The sequence below is a fragment of the Drosophila bipectinata genome, chromosome 3R, assembly GCF_030179905.1.
Source record: "Drosophila bipectinata strain 14024-0381.07 chromosome 3R, DbipHiC1v2, whole genome shotgun sequence".
Taxonomy (NCBI): Eukaryota; Metazoa; Arthropoda; class Insecta; order Diptera; family Drosophilidae; genus Drosophila; species Drosophila bipectinata.
In genome coordinates, this window is record NC_091739.1 from 10,715,472 (window position 1) to 10,733,972 (window position 18,501).

Sequence of the window (18,501 nt, forward strand, 5' to 3'; positions counted from 1 at the left end):
GAAAAGTAAATAATAAACCATGACCCATCAGCAATCAGCCAGAAAAGGGGCTGCCCCCATCCCCTGTCTCATCACTATCAAAAGTAATGCGTGCGCATAAATAACTTGTCCATCCCCCTCGCCCCTCCCTCCCCTTCTCGCTCCCACCCCTAACCTTTGACCCGCAAAAGGTGTGAATATTAAGCCGGTGGCGGGGCCACCGCCAGTTCCCAAAAATTTACGGTTGCCCGTAAAAGTTCCGCTCCAGTCATAACTCAAATTCATGCCTCCCAGGGGAAAGGGCCGCCGCGCCGTTGCCAACTCATTTGATTTTGGCGCCCGTCTTTGTCACTCCTCCAGCTCCATCTCCAGCTCCAGGTCCTTCTCCAGCTTCACCTCCATCTCCAGTTGTGAAAAACAACCGACAAATGAGGCAGCCAACCGCAGCAATATAATTCGGCAAATCTAGGGATGCAAAATGACATTAACACGACGCGGCGCTAAGCAGCGAACCGCCAAGTCTGTGGAGGATTCTCATCCCGAAAATGTGGCGGATCAATCATTCGCGGCAACCTTTTCCGAGCCACTCTAAACCCTTCCTAACTCCGCTAATCTCAGGCCTTAACGTCAAAGATTACTCAGATTCCGTCGCAAAACATTTAAATGGCCTCTAATGCCATAAAATATTCAGTTTTCCTTGCTTTATGTAAATGGGAAATCATAAAATTAAATAATATTATATATTCTATATCCTACAGAAGTATATTTTCCAGCCCTGATTCCTAACCGCAATTCCTAACAAAAGACCAACCCTTTAAAGCTGTAATGATGTAATTAAAGATTGGCAAATTCTAAATTCGTCATTAATTGTGTGGTGCCGCTTACAAATTCCCAACGACCACCACTCTCAGTCCTTCTATCTGTCCATCCAAGTATCCTTTCGTACTACTGAGTGGGTGTCCTACTGACTGACTCCTGGGCTGGAATAAGGACGAGGACTGATTGAGCGTCGGATACGTCTGGACAATTGATAAAATGTGATAAACGCGCAGCAGTGGAAGACAAATGAATGCCAGGTTTGTGCATTAGCACGTGTCCAGGACAAAGCAGATTACACTGAAAAAAAATTACAATTCAATAGGAAATATGAAAAAGGTCTGAGACTAAGCTTCTATCTAGTAAGTACACATTTGTTAACCGTGTAGCACAGAATGTAAGTCCTGAGGTGACTCGAGGCAGCCAGCCAACAAATTGAATTTATGGCCAGGACTAAGCGTTTTGGGTGTCAGCCTGGTTAGGCCTGATTCATTTGCCAGATATAGCCGCCCGTTGGCGGCGGGTTGGGAGCTGCTGCTGCTCAAGTGCTGCTTTTAATTTCCGACTCAAGCAGTTGGCGATTTTCTGGCCCTGCGGCCTACAAACAATTTCGAGCAATTTGCCTAAAAGTGGGCAGCCAGGTGGGCGGGGCAATGAATGGCTCGCAGTCTATCTGGGAGCATGCATCTAAATGAACTTTGCGTGCTGCCCAGAGGTAGAAAGAGACAGTTAGTGAGAGGGGAGAAGGAGATGGAGAGGGTTAGAGGGGTCAGAGAAAGAGACAGATGCAATGAGATACAGGGCGTCAGTGACATAGCCCCAGGGGACAGCAGGCAACTCTCACATTGATATGATAAAAATTTAGCAACGTGAATAATTTATAATTGCCACGCAAGCACTAAAAGATCTTACCAAAACACTTGGAAAATAATACTATATTTTATACTCAAATATTCTTTTAGAGAAAAGGACCTTAAAGCTTTCTGATTCCTAGTTATTCAAAAAAATATCTAATCTTAAGACTTATTTATTTATTTTAAAACGGAGTCATAATCGAAGGTTTATCTCAGTGTAACATCACCACGCTGGCAATATGCAAATTCTTGAATTTTTGATGTGTTATCAAAATCATTTTTTTATGCTTATTGTTTTTATTTATTTATCACATTCACTCGGTATTCGCAGTTTACCGCGTTGAAATCGATTTGCATACTTCAGGAAATGCCTACGACAGCGTTTTTCTTTTTTTTTCCCCTCCCGAATTGAATCTGGCAGGAAAAGTGGGGGGGTGGGGAGTGGGGGGTCTTTGCCAATGTTTGCAATAGTTCCTGAAAAATAAAATAACAAAATCCAAAATTCAGAACGCAGAGGCAGAGGCGTACTTCAAGTGCCATCAAATGTCAGCAAACTATAAAACGTATCGCATATTCCATGGAAAATCATAAAAAGTATAAAAAAAATCCACTTGAATATGGCATATGGTATTTTTTATAGAGAGATTCAGAGGCAAATTCAATTCAATACTATATCATATTTATGTTTTAATACAAAGAGCTGCTTCTAGGATAAGATAATTATTATAGTGTTAAGCTGAGTAAACAATAATTACGTTTATAATGAAATTAATTAAATAGAGTTTTCTCATAAAACTAAAGCACATTGAGTTGTCATCATTGTTGATCGAACTTTTCCGGGATTTTTCTTTTTTTCTTCCAAGTTAAGCCGTCTTAGGCCAAACAATTTCTAAGGCAGGGAAATTCTGGTGGGGAATCCCCCACGCATCACGAACAGCCAGTAAGTTCGCCATCTTGCAATCGACATTAGCGGAATTAAAACTTTTCCATGCGGTGGAAAATCTTGATAGAAAAAAAGTTTTATGCTTCCGCTTTATTAAGCGCAAAAGAATAAAACAAAGAATGGAAGAAACAGAAAGAAACTTTAATTTCGACATAATAATTAATAAGCAGAGCTTCATTTCTTATGGAATTTTTATTGTTTAATATTCCTCGGCAAGAAATCCATTTCCATTTAAGCTGCTTAACAAATGGCAATTATTATCTTTCTATTATGCAGATTAATGCAGTGCGGCGGCTATCACCACGGCCACAAATCACTGAAACCGCTTTAATGCAATTCAATTAATTCAGTTTCAAATCTAATTGGAGATATCAGTTTTGGTGTCAAAATAAGCCAAAGCGAATACGAAAACAAAAGCAAAAACCAAAAACAAAAACACAAACAATAACAATCACAAAGCCACTGGTGACAGCTAAACGGAAATAAAAACAGAAACAAAAACAAAAACAAAAGCAAATTGCAAAAGGCAGATGATGATAAACTGTTTCAAGAGTGGGGTGGGGGGGATGAATGTGTGACGTCATTACGTAATCAAATCAAATAACAATTTGTACTTTGTTAAATTTCTTGTCGCCATCGATTGCTGTCGATGGTGCTGTCTTCACTTGGACGAGAAATGCAAATTTCTTGTATTTTGCCTTTATTTCATTGTTGTTTTTGTTTTTGTTTCTTTTATTATTTGTCGAACGATTGTTGTGGCTTATTGTTTTTGTTTTATTTTTTTTTGGGGTTTCTGGGCTTTATTACGTGACAACTTTGAATTAGTCGCTGGTTTTTGGCTTTGGATTTCGATTGTTTGTGTTTCTGAGTTCCCTTCTCTTTCTGTTTATACTTGCCGTCTCTTTCTCTAACGCTGTCTAACACTGACACACTGTGTGTGGCGCAAAATTACTCGGTGCCGCATTTTTATTGCCCACCTGACACATAAAGTCAGGTGGTGAACTCAACCGAAGTCTCAGACCCCCTCTCTTTTTAAAGGGTTAAGTGGGTAAAGGTGTTAACCCTAAGATCAGGAAAGAATCAGAAGGAGTAGCTCCCAAAAAACCATCATATTTCAAAGATCTTCAACCTATTAATCTCCAAAATCCCAACCATCTCAATTAACTAAACAATTTCGAATTCAAAACTTAATTTGCTCCTCAAGCTGCAAATGCAACTAAATCGGAGTTATCGCGATGAAATGACTTAAGAGGCAACTACAACTGGGTGTTGTTGTTGTTGTTATGCTAATTAAGACGGAAAACTAATTTCGGCTAATTAATGATGAGCGATTAAAATTGATTGTCAAATAAGCCCAGACCCGGTGGAGAGATTAGGCATTCCGGATTAACAGTTTCAGATGCCAACTGACTAATTGGAGTCACAAGAAAGTGCAGTCCAAGTTGCATGTTGCAGGTTGCAGGTTGCTGGTTGCCAGTTGCAAGGTGTCACATATCAAAATCATACTGGGGGGCTGGGTAAACAAACAAATTTGAAATCCAGAGACAGAGTGGCAGACACCAAGTTGAAGAGTTGGTCCTCACTGCAAAAAAAAAGGTTTAATTTGGATAAAATTAACAGAACATTAAATAATTAAATTACTTAATTTAGGCTATCATTAAACATATAAAAAAAAAAATTAAATTGTATTTAATTGCCTTTATTATTATCAGTGTATTTTTCGAAAAGACAACTGAATTGACTTTGAACGTTTACGAAATGCTCCGTGTTGGGCCTGCCTGTATTTTAGGAAAATGGGTGGGCCGAGGGGCAGGTGCAGCGGAAGTGGCAGGTGCCAGTGAGGGGGCTGGGGGCACGTTGAAATCAATTTTGTGAAATTTATTACATTTAAACGTTTAGCGCCAACGTGAACCTGACCAACGACAACTAAAATGTTGTAAAGCCGAAAAAAGATACTTAGACTTAGGCAATGGTCTTAATACTCTATAATTTTAAATATTTTATATTATAGATATAATAGTGTTCAAGTTAAAAATAATGTTAAATATTAGAATTTTTATTGAGGAAATGGAGGAGAAGCTTTTTCATTTCAAAAAATATTAAAAACTAAAAATAAGTATTTAAATACTATATAACCTTAGCCAATATACCCAGCCCCCGAAAAAATCAACTTCATTTCTTTTAGGCCATTCCACTAATCATTGAGAGCCGCTGGCCATAGCTCTTGGCCACTTTAGAGGCCTTAAATCACGAGAGCCCCCAGTCGAGTTTAGACTAGGTTTGATCAGAGAGTTTAAGCCGTGTGTGATCAGAGAGATTAGGCCTCGTTTGAGATGGCTCTTAGAGATTAGGTCTTAATAACGGCCACCGAGGGGAGGTGCAATGTTTGGGATTTGTGTTTACATTCAACGTGGATTGCGTGGCGGGGCTGCCCAACATTCGGCTTTTATTTAGTTTTTATTTTTTCGCACATTGTGAATAAATTAAAGTGTCGCTGCTAGTCCGTTGGTTAGCTGCTGCTGGCCGACTGTTTGGGCCCATGGGCTGGGGAGCTATGGGTTCAGTTACCAATTTCGTGTGCAGCCGTTCGGTTTGGATGCGGCATGGCGTGGATACTCTGAGCAAATAGCGATCGAACGGAACTATAGTCACACCCGCTGGCCAGTCGAATCCCAGCCCCAGCTCAGTCCGAAATGTGTGCACAGTGGAGTGGATCGTCGGTGGTGCTGGTGCTAGTGGTGCTATCCATGCCACTGGGCAGTGAAAGTGCCAAGCTCCCGGCCCGCAAGCATCCAGCTGGAGTGGACTTCTTCGAGCATGAGTTCACCAGCATTGCAGCAGGTGTGTCTCGTATCTATTTTTTTTGTTATTATAAAGTCATTTTCTATTGAACTGAACCCTTCTTAGACGAGTATGATCCCTATGGACCAGATATCGGGGACGATGACCTGGGTATCGATGATCCCGAGACCATGCCACGCCTGTTCCAAGGGGATATCGCCATCGATCCTTACACCTACATCACCCTGCGACTGGGAGTGAATCCCATGCGGCACCCGAAGCGCCTTTGGCCAAATGGAACGATTCCTTTCGAGATCAGTCCCCGTTACGTGAACCAGGAAAGAGAAGCCATCGTCCAGGCCCTGAAAACCTTCAACTCGCTGACCTGTGTGCGCTTCGTGCCCTACGACGGGGAAGTGGAGGACTACTTGTTGATCGAGCCGCCGGAGGAAGGACCTCAAGGATGCTGGTCCTACGTGGGCAGAAGGGGTGGCGAGCAGGTGGTGTCCCTACAGAGGCCTGACGAAACCAGCGCCCACTGCTTTAGCAGCGAGGGAAGGATAATGCACGAGCTGATGCACGCCATTGGGATATATCACGAACAGTCGCGAGCCGATCGCGACAACTTTGTGAAGATCCACTGGGAGAATATAGTGCCCCGATTCCGCAAGAACTTCAAGTTGGTTTCGAAGAAGAAGGGGAAGTACGCCTTCGACTACGACTACAACTCCGTGATGCACTACGGCGAGTTTTACTTCAGCAAGCGGAAAGGGGAGAAGCCGACCATGACTCCTCTGCAGCCGGGAGTCAGGATCGGTCAGCGGAAAACCATCAGCAAGATCGACTGCCTCAAGATCAACGAGCTCTACGGCTGTTTGCAGGGCAGGAGGGCCAAGATGTACCGCAGTTTCTGTCATTTGCTCGGTTTGTAATGGGAATTCTTTTGAAAATTTATTATAAATCACATTGATTTGTTATTTAATAACTTTAATTATAAAATTTAATAAATTATCGACTCTTAAGACTCAGCTACGGGCGAGTCTAAAACATATTTACATCCTGTAAACATAATTTATTCTACTCAAATTCCTCTGGAATATTATTTCTCTTTTCCGCCCCTTTTTTAGCTGTCTAGGTCAAACAAAATAACATTTAAGAATATTCCCATATTCTAATCAAGTTAAACTATTAAAATATGCAGGAATTGCATTAGATATATTTTATTTTTGCATTTAAAAATGTCTTCATTTGAATATGCATCTTTACCGCCAAACTAAATACCACATCTTTGGTATTTTTTTTTAGAACAATGCTCCCAACGGGCAGTGTTGTAAAACGAAAGAGGGACTTTTTAGTCCTTTGGAGTGATCATAGCTTTTCGCCCGGTTTGCAAATGAAGAAAAAAATACGGTAACAGGAAATCTATTCGTTCTACTATTTAAAAACTTCTTAATTATTATTAATCTACTTCTAATCAAATCTTTTTCCTTGATGAAAGTGCCTTGCAAGTTTGAGGATCTTCACGTCAGATTGCTTTTGTAGTAATAAATAGCTATAGAATTTACATATAAATAATAAATAAGTAAAACTTAGCTATGAAACGAAATAATTTTATAGTTGTATAGAATTATTTTAAATATAACTATTTAACCTTAGAGCCCAAGCAGTAGTACTAGTTAATTTTGGCGCTCTTGTGCAAATACGATATTTGTGTGACCAGGGGAAATTTATATGCGATATTTCACCAAAAAATGTTTCGATATTTAGGTGAGTTATCGATATGACTAAGATTATCGACATCCCTAATTCGCAAGTGTTTTCTTTTTTTTCAAACGAGAACGAGAGGTTAGGTAAGACACGGGACACGGCGCGCTGCCGGAAAAGAAACGACCGCGTTGGGATAAAAGTGCAGCAGCTAGGCTAAGCAGCATGCTAAAAATTGTGCAATATATTGCTCAGCCAAAATCGGCTGCCTGCAGCTGGCGGAATCTGCTATTGATTTCTCCGCAGCCGATTTCACGATTAGAGAAATGTGTAACCCAACGTCGCCATTTTCTTTTCTCCAGCGGTAGCAGCGCTTCTTCTTCAACGCTCTGCAGAGAACAACGCCAACAGTTCCACGGGAGTGTCACCAGGAATCGGACTATATATCCGCTATATCCCATTTCAGGAGTGTTGACCCAATCGCAGCGTGCGTTTCAAAACAGTTCTGATACGAGTCCAGATTCTCTCCCGACGGCAGAGCAACCAAGAAGAAAATCGCTTTTCTCAGATCCAGACGATAAAGAGGATTTCAAAATTGCAGGAATAATGTAAGTAATCTATATCTATATATAGAAAATCTATCTAAAATTGGTTATGAAATGTGATTTTTCGTTTCGACGCCATTTTCTCACCCTCGATGGGCCGTTTTTTTTTTTTTTTTTTCTCTACACCTCTGTACGTAAGCGAGTGAGAGGTGATGAGTAATTAGTGGAAGCAGTGGAGGAAAAGAGATAGGGACAAAAAATGAAAAACACATGGTCGTCTAAAGTTTGACATTTTGGGCTTCTATTTCTGTTATTTTTTTTGCATATTTAGAGAAAGCAACAAGAACAACAAATGCCTGACAGTCGTAAAAAGAATTTGCTTGATTTGTGAAACGTGTCTTTGCTTCGTTTGCTTTTTTATAGCGTTTTAATTTGTCTGTATGCCCAAAACACGAACACGCGCACATCTACATACAACCCTACTAAACGGTATATATATATGTGTATTTTTTTGATATGTATGTATGTATTTGCCTGTTGACGGCGGCTTTTTCGCGTGCTACGACCGCATGTATAACAGTTTTGTGACTTGTAGAACAGTCGGCGGCTGTCACTGGCTATTGCTATCACGCTCACTCACTGGCATGCCATTGTCTCGTGTTTTGATGTCTCGCTCACACGAGGTTCTATCGAGATATCGCGATGTTTTCAGGAAATTATCTTTATAGGGTTAGTTTTAGGGGTTAGAAATTGATTAAAAACATGTAATAAATTAAGGTGGTAATTATAACCTAAAAATTAAATATAATTTATTGTAAAATATATACATTTTAATTATCTAAGAGGCATATAACCTCTCTATTTCTTCGCATAAACGCCCCCATTAGCTTAAAATATCCAAAAAGACACCAATTGATTATGATGAGGAGCAAGTTCCTCCTGGCTGGCTGGCGGGCTGCCTGGCGATTCGTCTTTTTGCATGTCAAATAGCGACAGGTAGACACACAGCCAGTCAAAGGTGCTCCCAGACCCGCTCCCCACCATGCCATGCCATGCTCGGGACAAGACAGCCAAATGTCTCATAAACGTTCGAAGCGTTCCGTTTCCGCTCTGCTAGTTGGGGGGGGCCCCGAAAGTTAGCGTGCCGCTGGGCCTACAAATAAACAGACAAACATTTCTTGGGGAATGGGGCTTCCAAATTGACAGAGCAATAGACAGGCTGGTGGGGGGGTCCAATTCCCCCCCAAATAGTGTTGCCAACTAGGAACTACAGTCATGGGTTAAGATTTTTAAACTTTTAAGAGGGGTTATAGAGGATTTTTAACAGAAACCTAGTGACTATTTAGTAGAAACTATTATATATTTTTATGGAAAATGACTGAGAAGCATAGACCTTGTCCCACTGCACCTCTTGGATGATTAATTCCAGTCCCATAAACACTGTGCTTTGTACGCGGGGTTGTTTAGTTGAGCAGTTTAGTGCCCCTGCCTGGGAGTGGGTGTGGAGGTGGGTATGGGTGGGTGTGCCTTACTAGCTTAGAAAGCCACCCTCCTCAAGTTGCATGTTGTTGTCAATCAAATTTGCTTTACTGTTTGTATTATTCGAAATTTATTTAATTTCCCTAACACGCAATTAGTTTTATTTAAGTTTATTGCGGTTGTAGCACAACTCCATGTCCATGTCAGCTGTTTAGCAGCGTCGAAAGAGCCAAGACAAGACCTAAGACCTCCTTCCAAGGCACAGGCACCTAGCCGAGTCAGTTGATATCTCTAAGCCCCAACTAGCAGACGTCTGTAGAGAGCGCGGCAGCATGCGAGCAAAGTAAGCCAGCCGTAAGCCCAGCCCCCCAAAAGAAATACTTACTAAGAAAATGCAGCTGTCGAGGTCTAGTTAGTTAAATGCTTTTAAATTCTTGAAGGTTATATAAAGTTCTTTTTTGTTTCATGGCCTCGTTTTCCATAAAGTGCACAGCTCTGTAGAAATCACTAAGGAAGATAAGAATTGATTAAACAAGTGTACAGCAACGGATCTTCTACGCAGATAGCAGAGACCGGAAATAGGTCACGAAAATGCCCAAAATATTTAAAGTTTTTTATTAAAAATTAAAATAAAATCCAAATATTGAAAACGAAGCTGCACAGAATGAAAGAATACTAAGTATTTCTTTTCTTGAGCCTCCTTTTCTTACCTCCCTGACCTTCTCTCACCTAATCTTCCTCTGGTCCACCTTACAGGGCACCCCACGATCGCGACTTTGGTCACAACTCGCGAGGAGGACGCGGCGGCGATCGCAACGATGACCGACGTGGAGGCGGCGGCGGCGGCGGTGGTGGAGGGGGCAACCGCTTCGGAGGCGGTGGCGGCGGCGGCGGCGACTATCATGGAGTGAGGAACGGTCGCATCGAGAAACGTCGTGATGACCGCGGAGGTGGCGGACGTTTCGGCGGCGGCGGCGGTGGTGGCGGTGGAGGATTCGGCGGCGACCGACGAGGTGGCGGAAGCCAGGATCTTCCAATGCGTCCGGTGGACTTCTCCAACCTGGCACCGTTCAAGAAGGACTTCTACCAGGAGCACCCCAGCGTGGCAGCCCGTTCGCCTTACGAAGTGCAGAGGTACCGCGACGAGCACGAGATCACCGTGCGAGGACAGGCGCAGAACCCCATCCAGGACTTCTCGGAGGTGTATCTGCCCGACTACGTGATGAAGGAGATCCGCCGGCAGGGCTACAAGGCACCGACCCCCATCCAGGCACAGGGCTGGCCCATCGCGATGAGCGGCTCCAACTTTGTGGGCATCGCCAAGACCGGCTCGGGCAAGACCCTGGGCTACATTCTGCCGGCCATCGTCCACATCAACAACCAGCAGCCTCTGCAGCGTGGCGACGGACCCATCGCCCTCGTGCTGGCCCCCACTCGGGAGCTGGCCCAGCAGATCCAGCAGGTGGCCACCGAGTTCGGTTCGTCGTCGTATGTTAGGAACACCTGCGTCTTCGGCGGTGCCCCCAAGGGCAGCCAGATGCGGGATCTGCAGCGCGGCTGCGAGATTGTCATCGCCACTCCCGGACGCCTCATTGATTTCCTCTCGGCTGGATCCACCAACCTGAAACGCTGCACCTACCTGGTTCTCGATGAGGCGGATCGCATGTTGGACATGGGCTTCGAGCCCCAGATCAGGAAGATCGTCTCACAGATCCGGCCCGACAGGCAGACGCTCATGTGGAGCGCCACATGGCCCAAGGAAGTGAAGCAGCTGGCCGAGGACTTCCTGGGCAACTACATCCAGATCAACATTGGATCGCTGGAGCTCTCCGCCAACCACAACATCCGCCAGGTGGTGGAGGTGTGCGACGAGTTCAGCAAGGAGGAGAAGTAAGTGGAGGATAGGTCTGCAATTCCACCTGGAAACTAATACCATGTCTGATTCCCCAACCAGATTGAAGAGCCTCTTGTCGGACATCTATGACACCAGTGAAAATCCCGGCAAGATCATCATCTTCGTGGAGACCAAGCGCCGCGTGGACAACCTAGTGCGCTTCATCCGGAGCTTTGGGGTGCGCTGTGGCGCCATCCATGGCGACAAGTCGCAATCCGAGCGCGACTTTGTGCTCCGCGAGTTCCGCTCCGGCAAATCCAACATCCTGGTGGCCACCGACGTGGCAGCCAGAGGCCTGGGTAAGTTCTTTCGTGGATTTGGAACGAGATTGCTACTCTGTAGTAGTGGTAGTTGAGTAACTGCGGCCAGATGCAAGAGTGTAGTGGAGGGGCCTTGAAATCGTTGAGTTCCAGACCATTGCTTTCACACCACCCGAACCTGAACATACCACCCGAATGCACCATCTAATCCAGTCATCATTACACCCAGCTAGACCTACACCCAACCCCACCCACAGATCCTCATAACCACCACATGCTCCTCCCACGGCGACGTGTCTAACCAACCAAGCATTCCTAGTGAGCGCGCCAGAAACAGTTCCAGTTCTCTCTCTTAGATCTAAGCCGAAATGCCAAACTTGAATAATTAACTTTGAACTTTAACCCCCCCACCCCTGCCCTGACCTGACCTGCCCCCCACCCGCACCCTGCACCTCCAACCCTTGCTAAAAATTAAAAAAAAAAAAAAATACGAAAATGTATGCGATATGTATGCATATTCCGTACCTGTACCCGTACACCTGTACCTGTACACCTTTTTTTTGGTCTTTGTGTGCGTGTCTCTCTCTGCCTCTTTCTCTCTCTCTTCCCTCTCTCTCTCTCTCTCTCTTCTTCTTGTTTCTTTCTCGTTTACAGAGGCCGTTTGTGGTAGTATGATGGGGAGGATAGTGAACGAGCAGCGACCATTGCGAACACTCGTTACTTGAGCGACTTTTGCCAGAAACGTCAGAAATGATATCAGAGTATATACTACTATATGATGATCTCTATGTGTGTGTATATAGAGATCTATTTTCTTTGGGCAAAAGGACAAGCGAGCGTCGTCCGTCGAACGAATATCCCCAACATCATGCGTCCTCTCATGTGGCCTCTGCATATCCGGTACCCAGATTTTGTTGAGAAAGAAAATTTTTGGGGGCGACCTGCGACCAAATCAACCATCCATCCAACCAACCAACCGACCAACAACAACAACAACTGAACCATGCCATCAATGCCCAGCAGTGGAGTGGAAGGAAAAGGCGAGGCGCGGCGTGCTCCAACAGCCAGGCAATTTTTAAATGGAAATATGGTGGCCACAACAACAAGAAAGCACTAGCAATTGGATATGCACAACAACACCACCAAAACATCATCCAACCCAAATAGAGCAGCATGTTGCACAATATCACAATACCCACACTTGCCACACTTTGCTTAGCAGCTGCCCGGAGGAGGATCTGGAGCGGCGATGTGTGACCAAGGATCAAGATCAAGATGAGAAGATGCTGATGCTGCTACTGCTGCCCAAGTGCTGCGTCCACCGCTTCTTTTGTAAAAAACTGAGCCACCAAAAAAAAACCAAAACCACTGCCTGCGTTTGCGCCGCCGCGTTCGAATATCCGATATGTATAGCCCACTGCTCCTGGACTTAAAGGCGGCCCGCTTGTTGTTGTTACAAAAAAACCCTTCAAAACCAAAATATATATAATTTTGAAATGTAAATGGTATGCTGGTCGCTTACGGGTCTCTCCTCTAAGTGGTCGGTCGGTGGCCCGAAAGTGAGAAGAGTGCTTAGTCAGTGGCGGACGCGGCTCAATGCAACAAACTCTCCGCTTCTCTACGCCGAAGTTGCCAAAGATTTCCAATAATTCTTTGGAGAGTTTGGACCACGAGCTGCGCGCCGCCAGATCACAGAATTTTCATTGAGAGAACAAATTGATTCAAACAATTTTATAGCACCAAGAAGGTAACGTACATTTTGAAACATTTTCTTTTTTCACCAAAAAAAAAAAATACAAAACAAACAACAAATAATTACCCAAAAAAAAAAATACCTACATAGACTCGAAAAAAAGTAATAGTATGCTAACGTAATTAAAAAATATTCTTTAAAAAAAGACAAGTGTGTTCAAAGTGTTCAAAATATCTCGGGAATTACGCTAAAAATTGTTGCAAGCAACTGTGCACAGCGGATAAATCATTTGGCAATTTGAAAACGTATCTATTTAATATTATAATATTAAACAACCTTAACCCCTAACCCCCCTTAGTAGCTAAGTCGTGGATAGGCTTGAAACTAATATGCCATTATCTTTCTTTACCTGGGGACCATTACCTACGTGCAGATGTGGACGGCATTAAATATGTCATCAACTTTGACTACCCGCAAAACAGCGAGGACTATATCCATCGGATTGGACGGACAGGACGATCCAACACCAAGGGCACCTCCTTCGCCTTCTTCACCAAGAACAATGCCAAGCAGGCCAAGGCGCTGGTCGATGTGCTCAGAGAGGCTAATCAGGTTAGTAAGCTCTTCTAGCCAGTCTAATTATAAAAACTAATATCTGGTTATCTTTTAGGAAATCAATCCTGCCCTGGAGAATCTGGCCCGCAACTCGCGCTACGACGGTGGCGGCGGACGGTCTCGTTATGGAGGCGGCGGTGGCGGTCGCTTCGGCGGCGGCGGCTTCAAGAAGGGCAGCCTGAGCAACGGTCGGGGCTTCGGCGGTGGCGGCGGCGGTGGCGAAAACAGGCACTCGCGCTTCGACTAAAATCGTAGCCAAACAGAGAGCAGTAATAGAAGCTATAGAAACAGGAGATTCAGTAGCTAAACTAAACCGCGCTAGCCCCTAAGTTAAACTAAGTTATTAGCCTAAGTTTTCGTACCGAACTTTCACCGAACCGCTGCCGGTTGTTCTCAGATTACGTTTCTGATTTTTTAAGAACTAAAAACCCCTACCCCCCCTAAGAAAACATAGCACATTTATGTTTAAATGATTTTGTATTATTCTATCTATTTGACGCTGCACCAGGAAGGTCGGCTATTTCCAACTGAAAATCATCAAAAAAACAAACACACTCTTTACTTAACCGCAAAAACAAACAATTTTTAAATATAATGTGATAATTTTATAATTTAATGCAAACCGTATCACTAACGTAAACGCAAAAAAAAACAAAACAAAAACTAAGAAGATGTAGCGCGAGATGTATGAAATGGTGTAGTAAAGGAAAAGAAGGAGTATAAGGATGTGTAAGGATCATTCCCGTCTGTCCCGTCTTGATGACAATGAACAAAGGCTGACGAGCGACCTTTGTTTGATAAATAAATATTTCAATTAACTTTTGGAAAATTACATTTTTGGATACCTTTTATGGCTCAAACTGGAAACCGGAAAAAACCCATTAAATACAAAAGAACCTCTGTATGTACAAGAGAATTTCTCATTTCAATTTAATTTTTCTGAAAAAATAATAAAAATAAAAGTGTTTATACCTAAAGACGAAACATATTGTGTATTAAATTCTTTGAAAAGGAATTCTTTGGCCCAGTGAGGGTCCTGGTCCTGGTCCTGGTAGTCGTAATTGAGGAAATATTTTTGCAGACACCATTAGGTGCGGGATGTCCTGCCTTTCTTGGGGGGAGAAGGTCATTAAAGATGGTGCGACACTTGGAGGAAAAAAGGATGAAAAGAAGGGAATCTTTGAAGGGTATTATATTTGAAAAATATTTTAAAATATTGAATGTAGGATAAGGAAGGTCCTTATTGTAAAAAGGATGAGTAAGAACGAAATCTCGCCGTGTCCTTAGACACCACATTTAGACGCAATGAAGCTAATTCGCTTTCGACCCTGGCCAGGGATCCGTGACTTGGGTGACCCCGCCTGCTGGCTCACCCCATCGAGACTCCTTATGACAAGTTAGTTTGCAACACCACTTACCCCATTTACACGATGGCCAAAGTTCGGGGGCCGATGCTCCGGGCCTGATAATGACGCTGCTGGGGACGTGGATGTGGTCGGATTGGTGGCCCTGCCATGGGAGGGAAGGGGAAGACATCGCGTTCTTGCGGTTGCGGTGGAGCTGCAAAGGAAGTCATTTGTTAAATTGCTCGAATTGGGCAATGCAATGCCTCTTGGAGAGGCAGAAGGGGGCGTGGTAAATCGAGAGTGGTGCTATGATTGGGCGATATGTAAAACCGAAGCTGGAAACTTTGAGGAAATTTGTTATCAAGTTTTGGGGCAAAAGTTTGTTCTGGTCAGTTTCAAGGAAGTGATGCGAATATTAGACTTTAAACCGCTTAATATCATCTTAGAAATAGTATACTTTGTTAATCTTTTGTTATTATTTAAGGTTTGGATTACAATACTCGTATACTGGCCCCGGGAGGAGCATTAAGGAGCCACATACTCATCGCATTTGGAACTGCCGGCAAAGTGCCTCCGGCAGCTCCACAGACGCCACATTCCACACACTCGACATTAGGGACTTTAGCTGCTTTAGCGATGGGTTCTTCAGCTCATTTTCATTTTTATCCCCTAGCTTACACTGAAAGTAAAGGATATAGAGTCCTTTGACTTTAAATTTATTTAATAATAAGGTCCATGGGAATTTTAAGATACACTCCTGCCCAAAATTATACGACACCTCTAAATTTTTTGTTTCGGGGCTCGTAGCAGAATGCGAGGACGAAAACGATCAAAACAAAGTATGAGGAATGATAGCACAAAGTTTAATGCACAAAATGAGATATTTTTTACTTTTTTGGCATCTCCCATTTTCGAGTAACGATAAAAAAAGGACACACGCTTCAATTTTAGCTACGCTGCACGTGTATCAAAATTATACGTATATCATGATAGTATATAACTATATTTTATTTTTAAGTCTTTATTTAATGCATTTTTCCAAGTGTCTCCTCCAACCTCCACTGCCAAAAATTACCGTCGAGCCGCTCGAGCAAGGCCACTTAACCGAGAACCAAGCAGGTCACTTACTTTGCTGTGCGCGCACTCGGATTACAAAGGGGATGCCACCAGCATAAATTCATTAAATTTGCCTAATTTCGTTTTGCCAGACGCACTCGCACAGACACACTCCAACCTGGTACCCATATAGGACAGGAGGACTCCTATGTGGCAGACAGACTCACTCACACTCGGAGCTCGACAATTGCCGGAAAGCTATGGAAATGAATGAGGGTCGGGAAGACAACCAGTTGAAATTCATTGATTGTATTTACAACACCCATGACACTGGATTTTCTTCAACCACCCACTCCTACTACACCTCATACTCCCCAACCCGCACACGCACGTTGCTTTTGGTAATTTGACGCGTTATCACTTGTGTTGAGTTTGTTATCATTAAACTGGCGGCGCCGGCTGATGTACTTAAGCCAAATCAAAACTCAAGCCCTTGGCAGGCTCATCCTGAATCTGAGAATCCGAGAAACCGAACACCGAGCACCCGGGCAACGGGATGCTATGCTCCGAGGGGCTGTCCTCCGCTCAGGTTCATAAAATCCACGCCCATTAACCGCCGTACCCCGGCATCCCGCACCCACATTAGGCCCGAACCAACTAACAGCCAGGCGGGGTCGCTTGTTTTTGACAACTTGGGCATAATAAGACATTAACTTCATGCACATCAAATACTTTATTTATGGGCGACTGTGGTGGAGGACACTTGGGGAAAAATGCAAGAAGGTTATACCATAGGATTTATTTTATTTTATTTATTAGTCCTTATAGTTTCCCTCAGTGCAACCGCTTATATCTGTCTGTGTGAGCCTTGGCTTTGCTTCCTTGGGTACTTCAAAAGAAGACGACGGTGAGTGCCACGCCTTGGATTTCCCCGGCATGCTCATAATTTCAGCCCTGGTCCCGCATTTCATTGCCAATGGCCCCCGCCTCATCCTGGCCTACGCTTGCTTGATTTTTAATTTCGGTTTTCCTGGGCCATCCCCCAGCTCCAGCTCCAGCTCATCGGTTGCCTTGGCCCACGCTGTCTGTTTATTTACCATAGCTGCCTGTTTGGCAAATTAAGTGCAATTGCTTGAATTTAATTTCATGCAAATAAAAGTTTTGATTAGACGCCACGCAATCCCCACTCGATCCTGCCCCTCGGAGGAGGATGCTCCGACACATGTCCGTAATTAGGCACTTGGGCCTGCATGTGTTCGGGCGGCGCAGCTTACGTGTCGGCCCAAGTGGCGTATGCGTAATATAAAACGGAGCTCATGAAATCCAAAAAAATAAATGTCTAAGGATACTCACAGACATACGTATGTACATATATGCGGGCAATATAAACTATACGAGCTGTAATAAAATATGGCAAATTCTCAGCGTATGATTTAATTTTGGTGGATTTTTCAAATCCTCAAATACAAATCCTCGTAAATAAATCTAAAACGAGTTGAAACGAAGTTGAAGGTTAAATTTTTGGATGCTGGAATTCCCGGGACATCTCTTAAAGTCCTTCAGATACGCACACAAATCATTAAAGACCCAAATAATTAATAAAGTTTACCCCGACCAGTCACACGTCAAATTAAATTTGTCGCTCTGGAAGGGAACGAGGTCGACTGCCCCACAGAGATAGAGAGTTCATCCTGTGCTGTTTAGTTTGGCCCGAAAACTTGCAACAATTTGTGTCATATTTCTGGGCCGCCACTCTCGGCACGGCGCATAATTCAATAATATGCGGGTGGGTCTGCCACTGCCTCCTGCCACCTGCCTCTCCCTTGTTCCAGTCCACCTTGTCCATGGTGCAAGCCATGGATGTCTGCATAATGATGTCGCAGCACATTACATATTATGTAAATATAAAATTCAATTGTTTAAGCATTTAGCAGGCTGCATAATTTATTAAAATGGCACACCTGACGCACGCCGGCTGCTTTCAGAAACAAAGGCTGAGGCTGTTTTGGGCTACACAATAAAAATAATAATATATTATTAATATTGTATAATAGACTATTGGACTTTAATAATTCTAATATATATACTTTTGTTATCTCTCTCTGACTAGAAGAGCAGGAAAATATTTAAAGCCTACCTAACAATATAGACCTATATAATCTCTCCAAGTGTATGACAAAGGCTGTTGGGAATCTGAGGAATGGGTAAAGGACGTTGTACGATGATGCTGCGTGATGGCTGCTGAAGCCTGTTCCCATCATGCTGACGTCTATTGGCTTTTGCTGTGCCGTGTGTACTGTGTACACGGGGCGTATGAGGCGTTGTCGTTGTCGCAGCCTGACAGGAATATAAACAGAAGGCACGAGGCCGATCCTGCTGCTTCTGCTCGTTCCAAGGTGGAGCGCAGATGAGGGCCGGAGGTGGAGCAAAGGCTGGAGAATGCAGGGACTGCATGCGGCGATGAAATTGATTTTTAAACAGGCAACGCCAGGACGCGCAGCTTGTGTCGTTAGCAAATCATAAAAGTGCGACCGCT

At 43.8% G+C, this 18,501-nt stretch overlaps 2 protein-coding genes across 4 annotated transcripts; both read left to right on the forward strand.

The window, feature by feature from the left end:
• Positions 1–5,127: 5,127 nt before the first annotated feature.
• On the forward strand, positions 5,128–6,308 carry LOC108129400 (hatching enzyme 1.2). The gene is made up of 2 exons (XM_017247380.3): positions 5,128–5,433; positions 5,500–6,308. The coding sequence occupies exons 1-2, from the start codon at positions 5,286–5,288 to the stop codon at positions 6,303–6,305; spliced, it is 954 nt and encodes a 317-aa protein (XP_017102869.2). The 5' UTR covers positions 5,128–5,285; the 3' UTR covers positions 6,306–6,308.
• An 839-nt stretch (positions 6,309–7,147) lies between these two features.
• Rm62 (ATP-dependent RNA helicase Rm62) lies at positions 7,148–14,547 on the forward strand. Of its 3 annotated transcripts, none has more exons than XR_011443046.1 (6): positions 7,148–7,223; positions 7,440–7,685; positions 9,858–10,991; positions 11,056–11,294; positions 11,910–13,002; positions 13,382–13,561. XR_011443046.1 is itself a non-coding variant. In XM_070280829.1 (6 exons), coding segments are annotated over exons 2-6 (1,746 nt in total). In that variant the 5' UTR covers positions 7,148–7,223; positions 7,440–7,683; the 3' UTR covers positions 13,811–14,547. The 3 variants fall into 3 exon arrangements, 2 of the variants coding, with proteins under 2 accessions (XP_070136930.1, XP_017103482.2); XM_070280829.1 differs by lacking the exon at positions 11,910–13,002 and adding an exon at positions 13,619–14,547 and having other exon boundaries at positions 13,382–13,560; XM_017247993.3 differs by lacking the exons at positions 7,148–7,223; positions 11,910–13,002 and adding an exon at positions 13,619–14,547 and having other exon boundaries at positions 7,252–7,685; positions 13,382–13,560.
• The last annotated feature ends 3,954 nt before the right edge of the window (positions 14,548–18,501 follow it).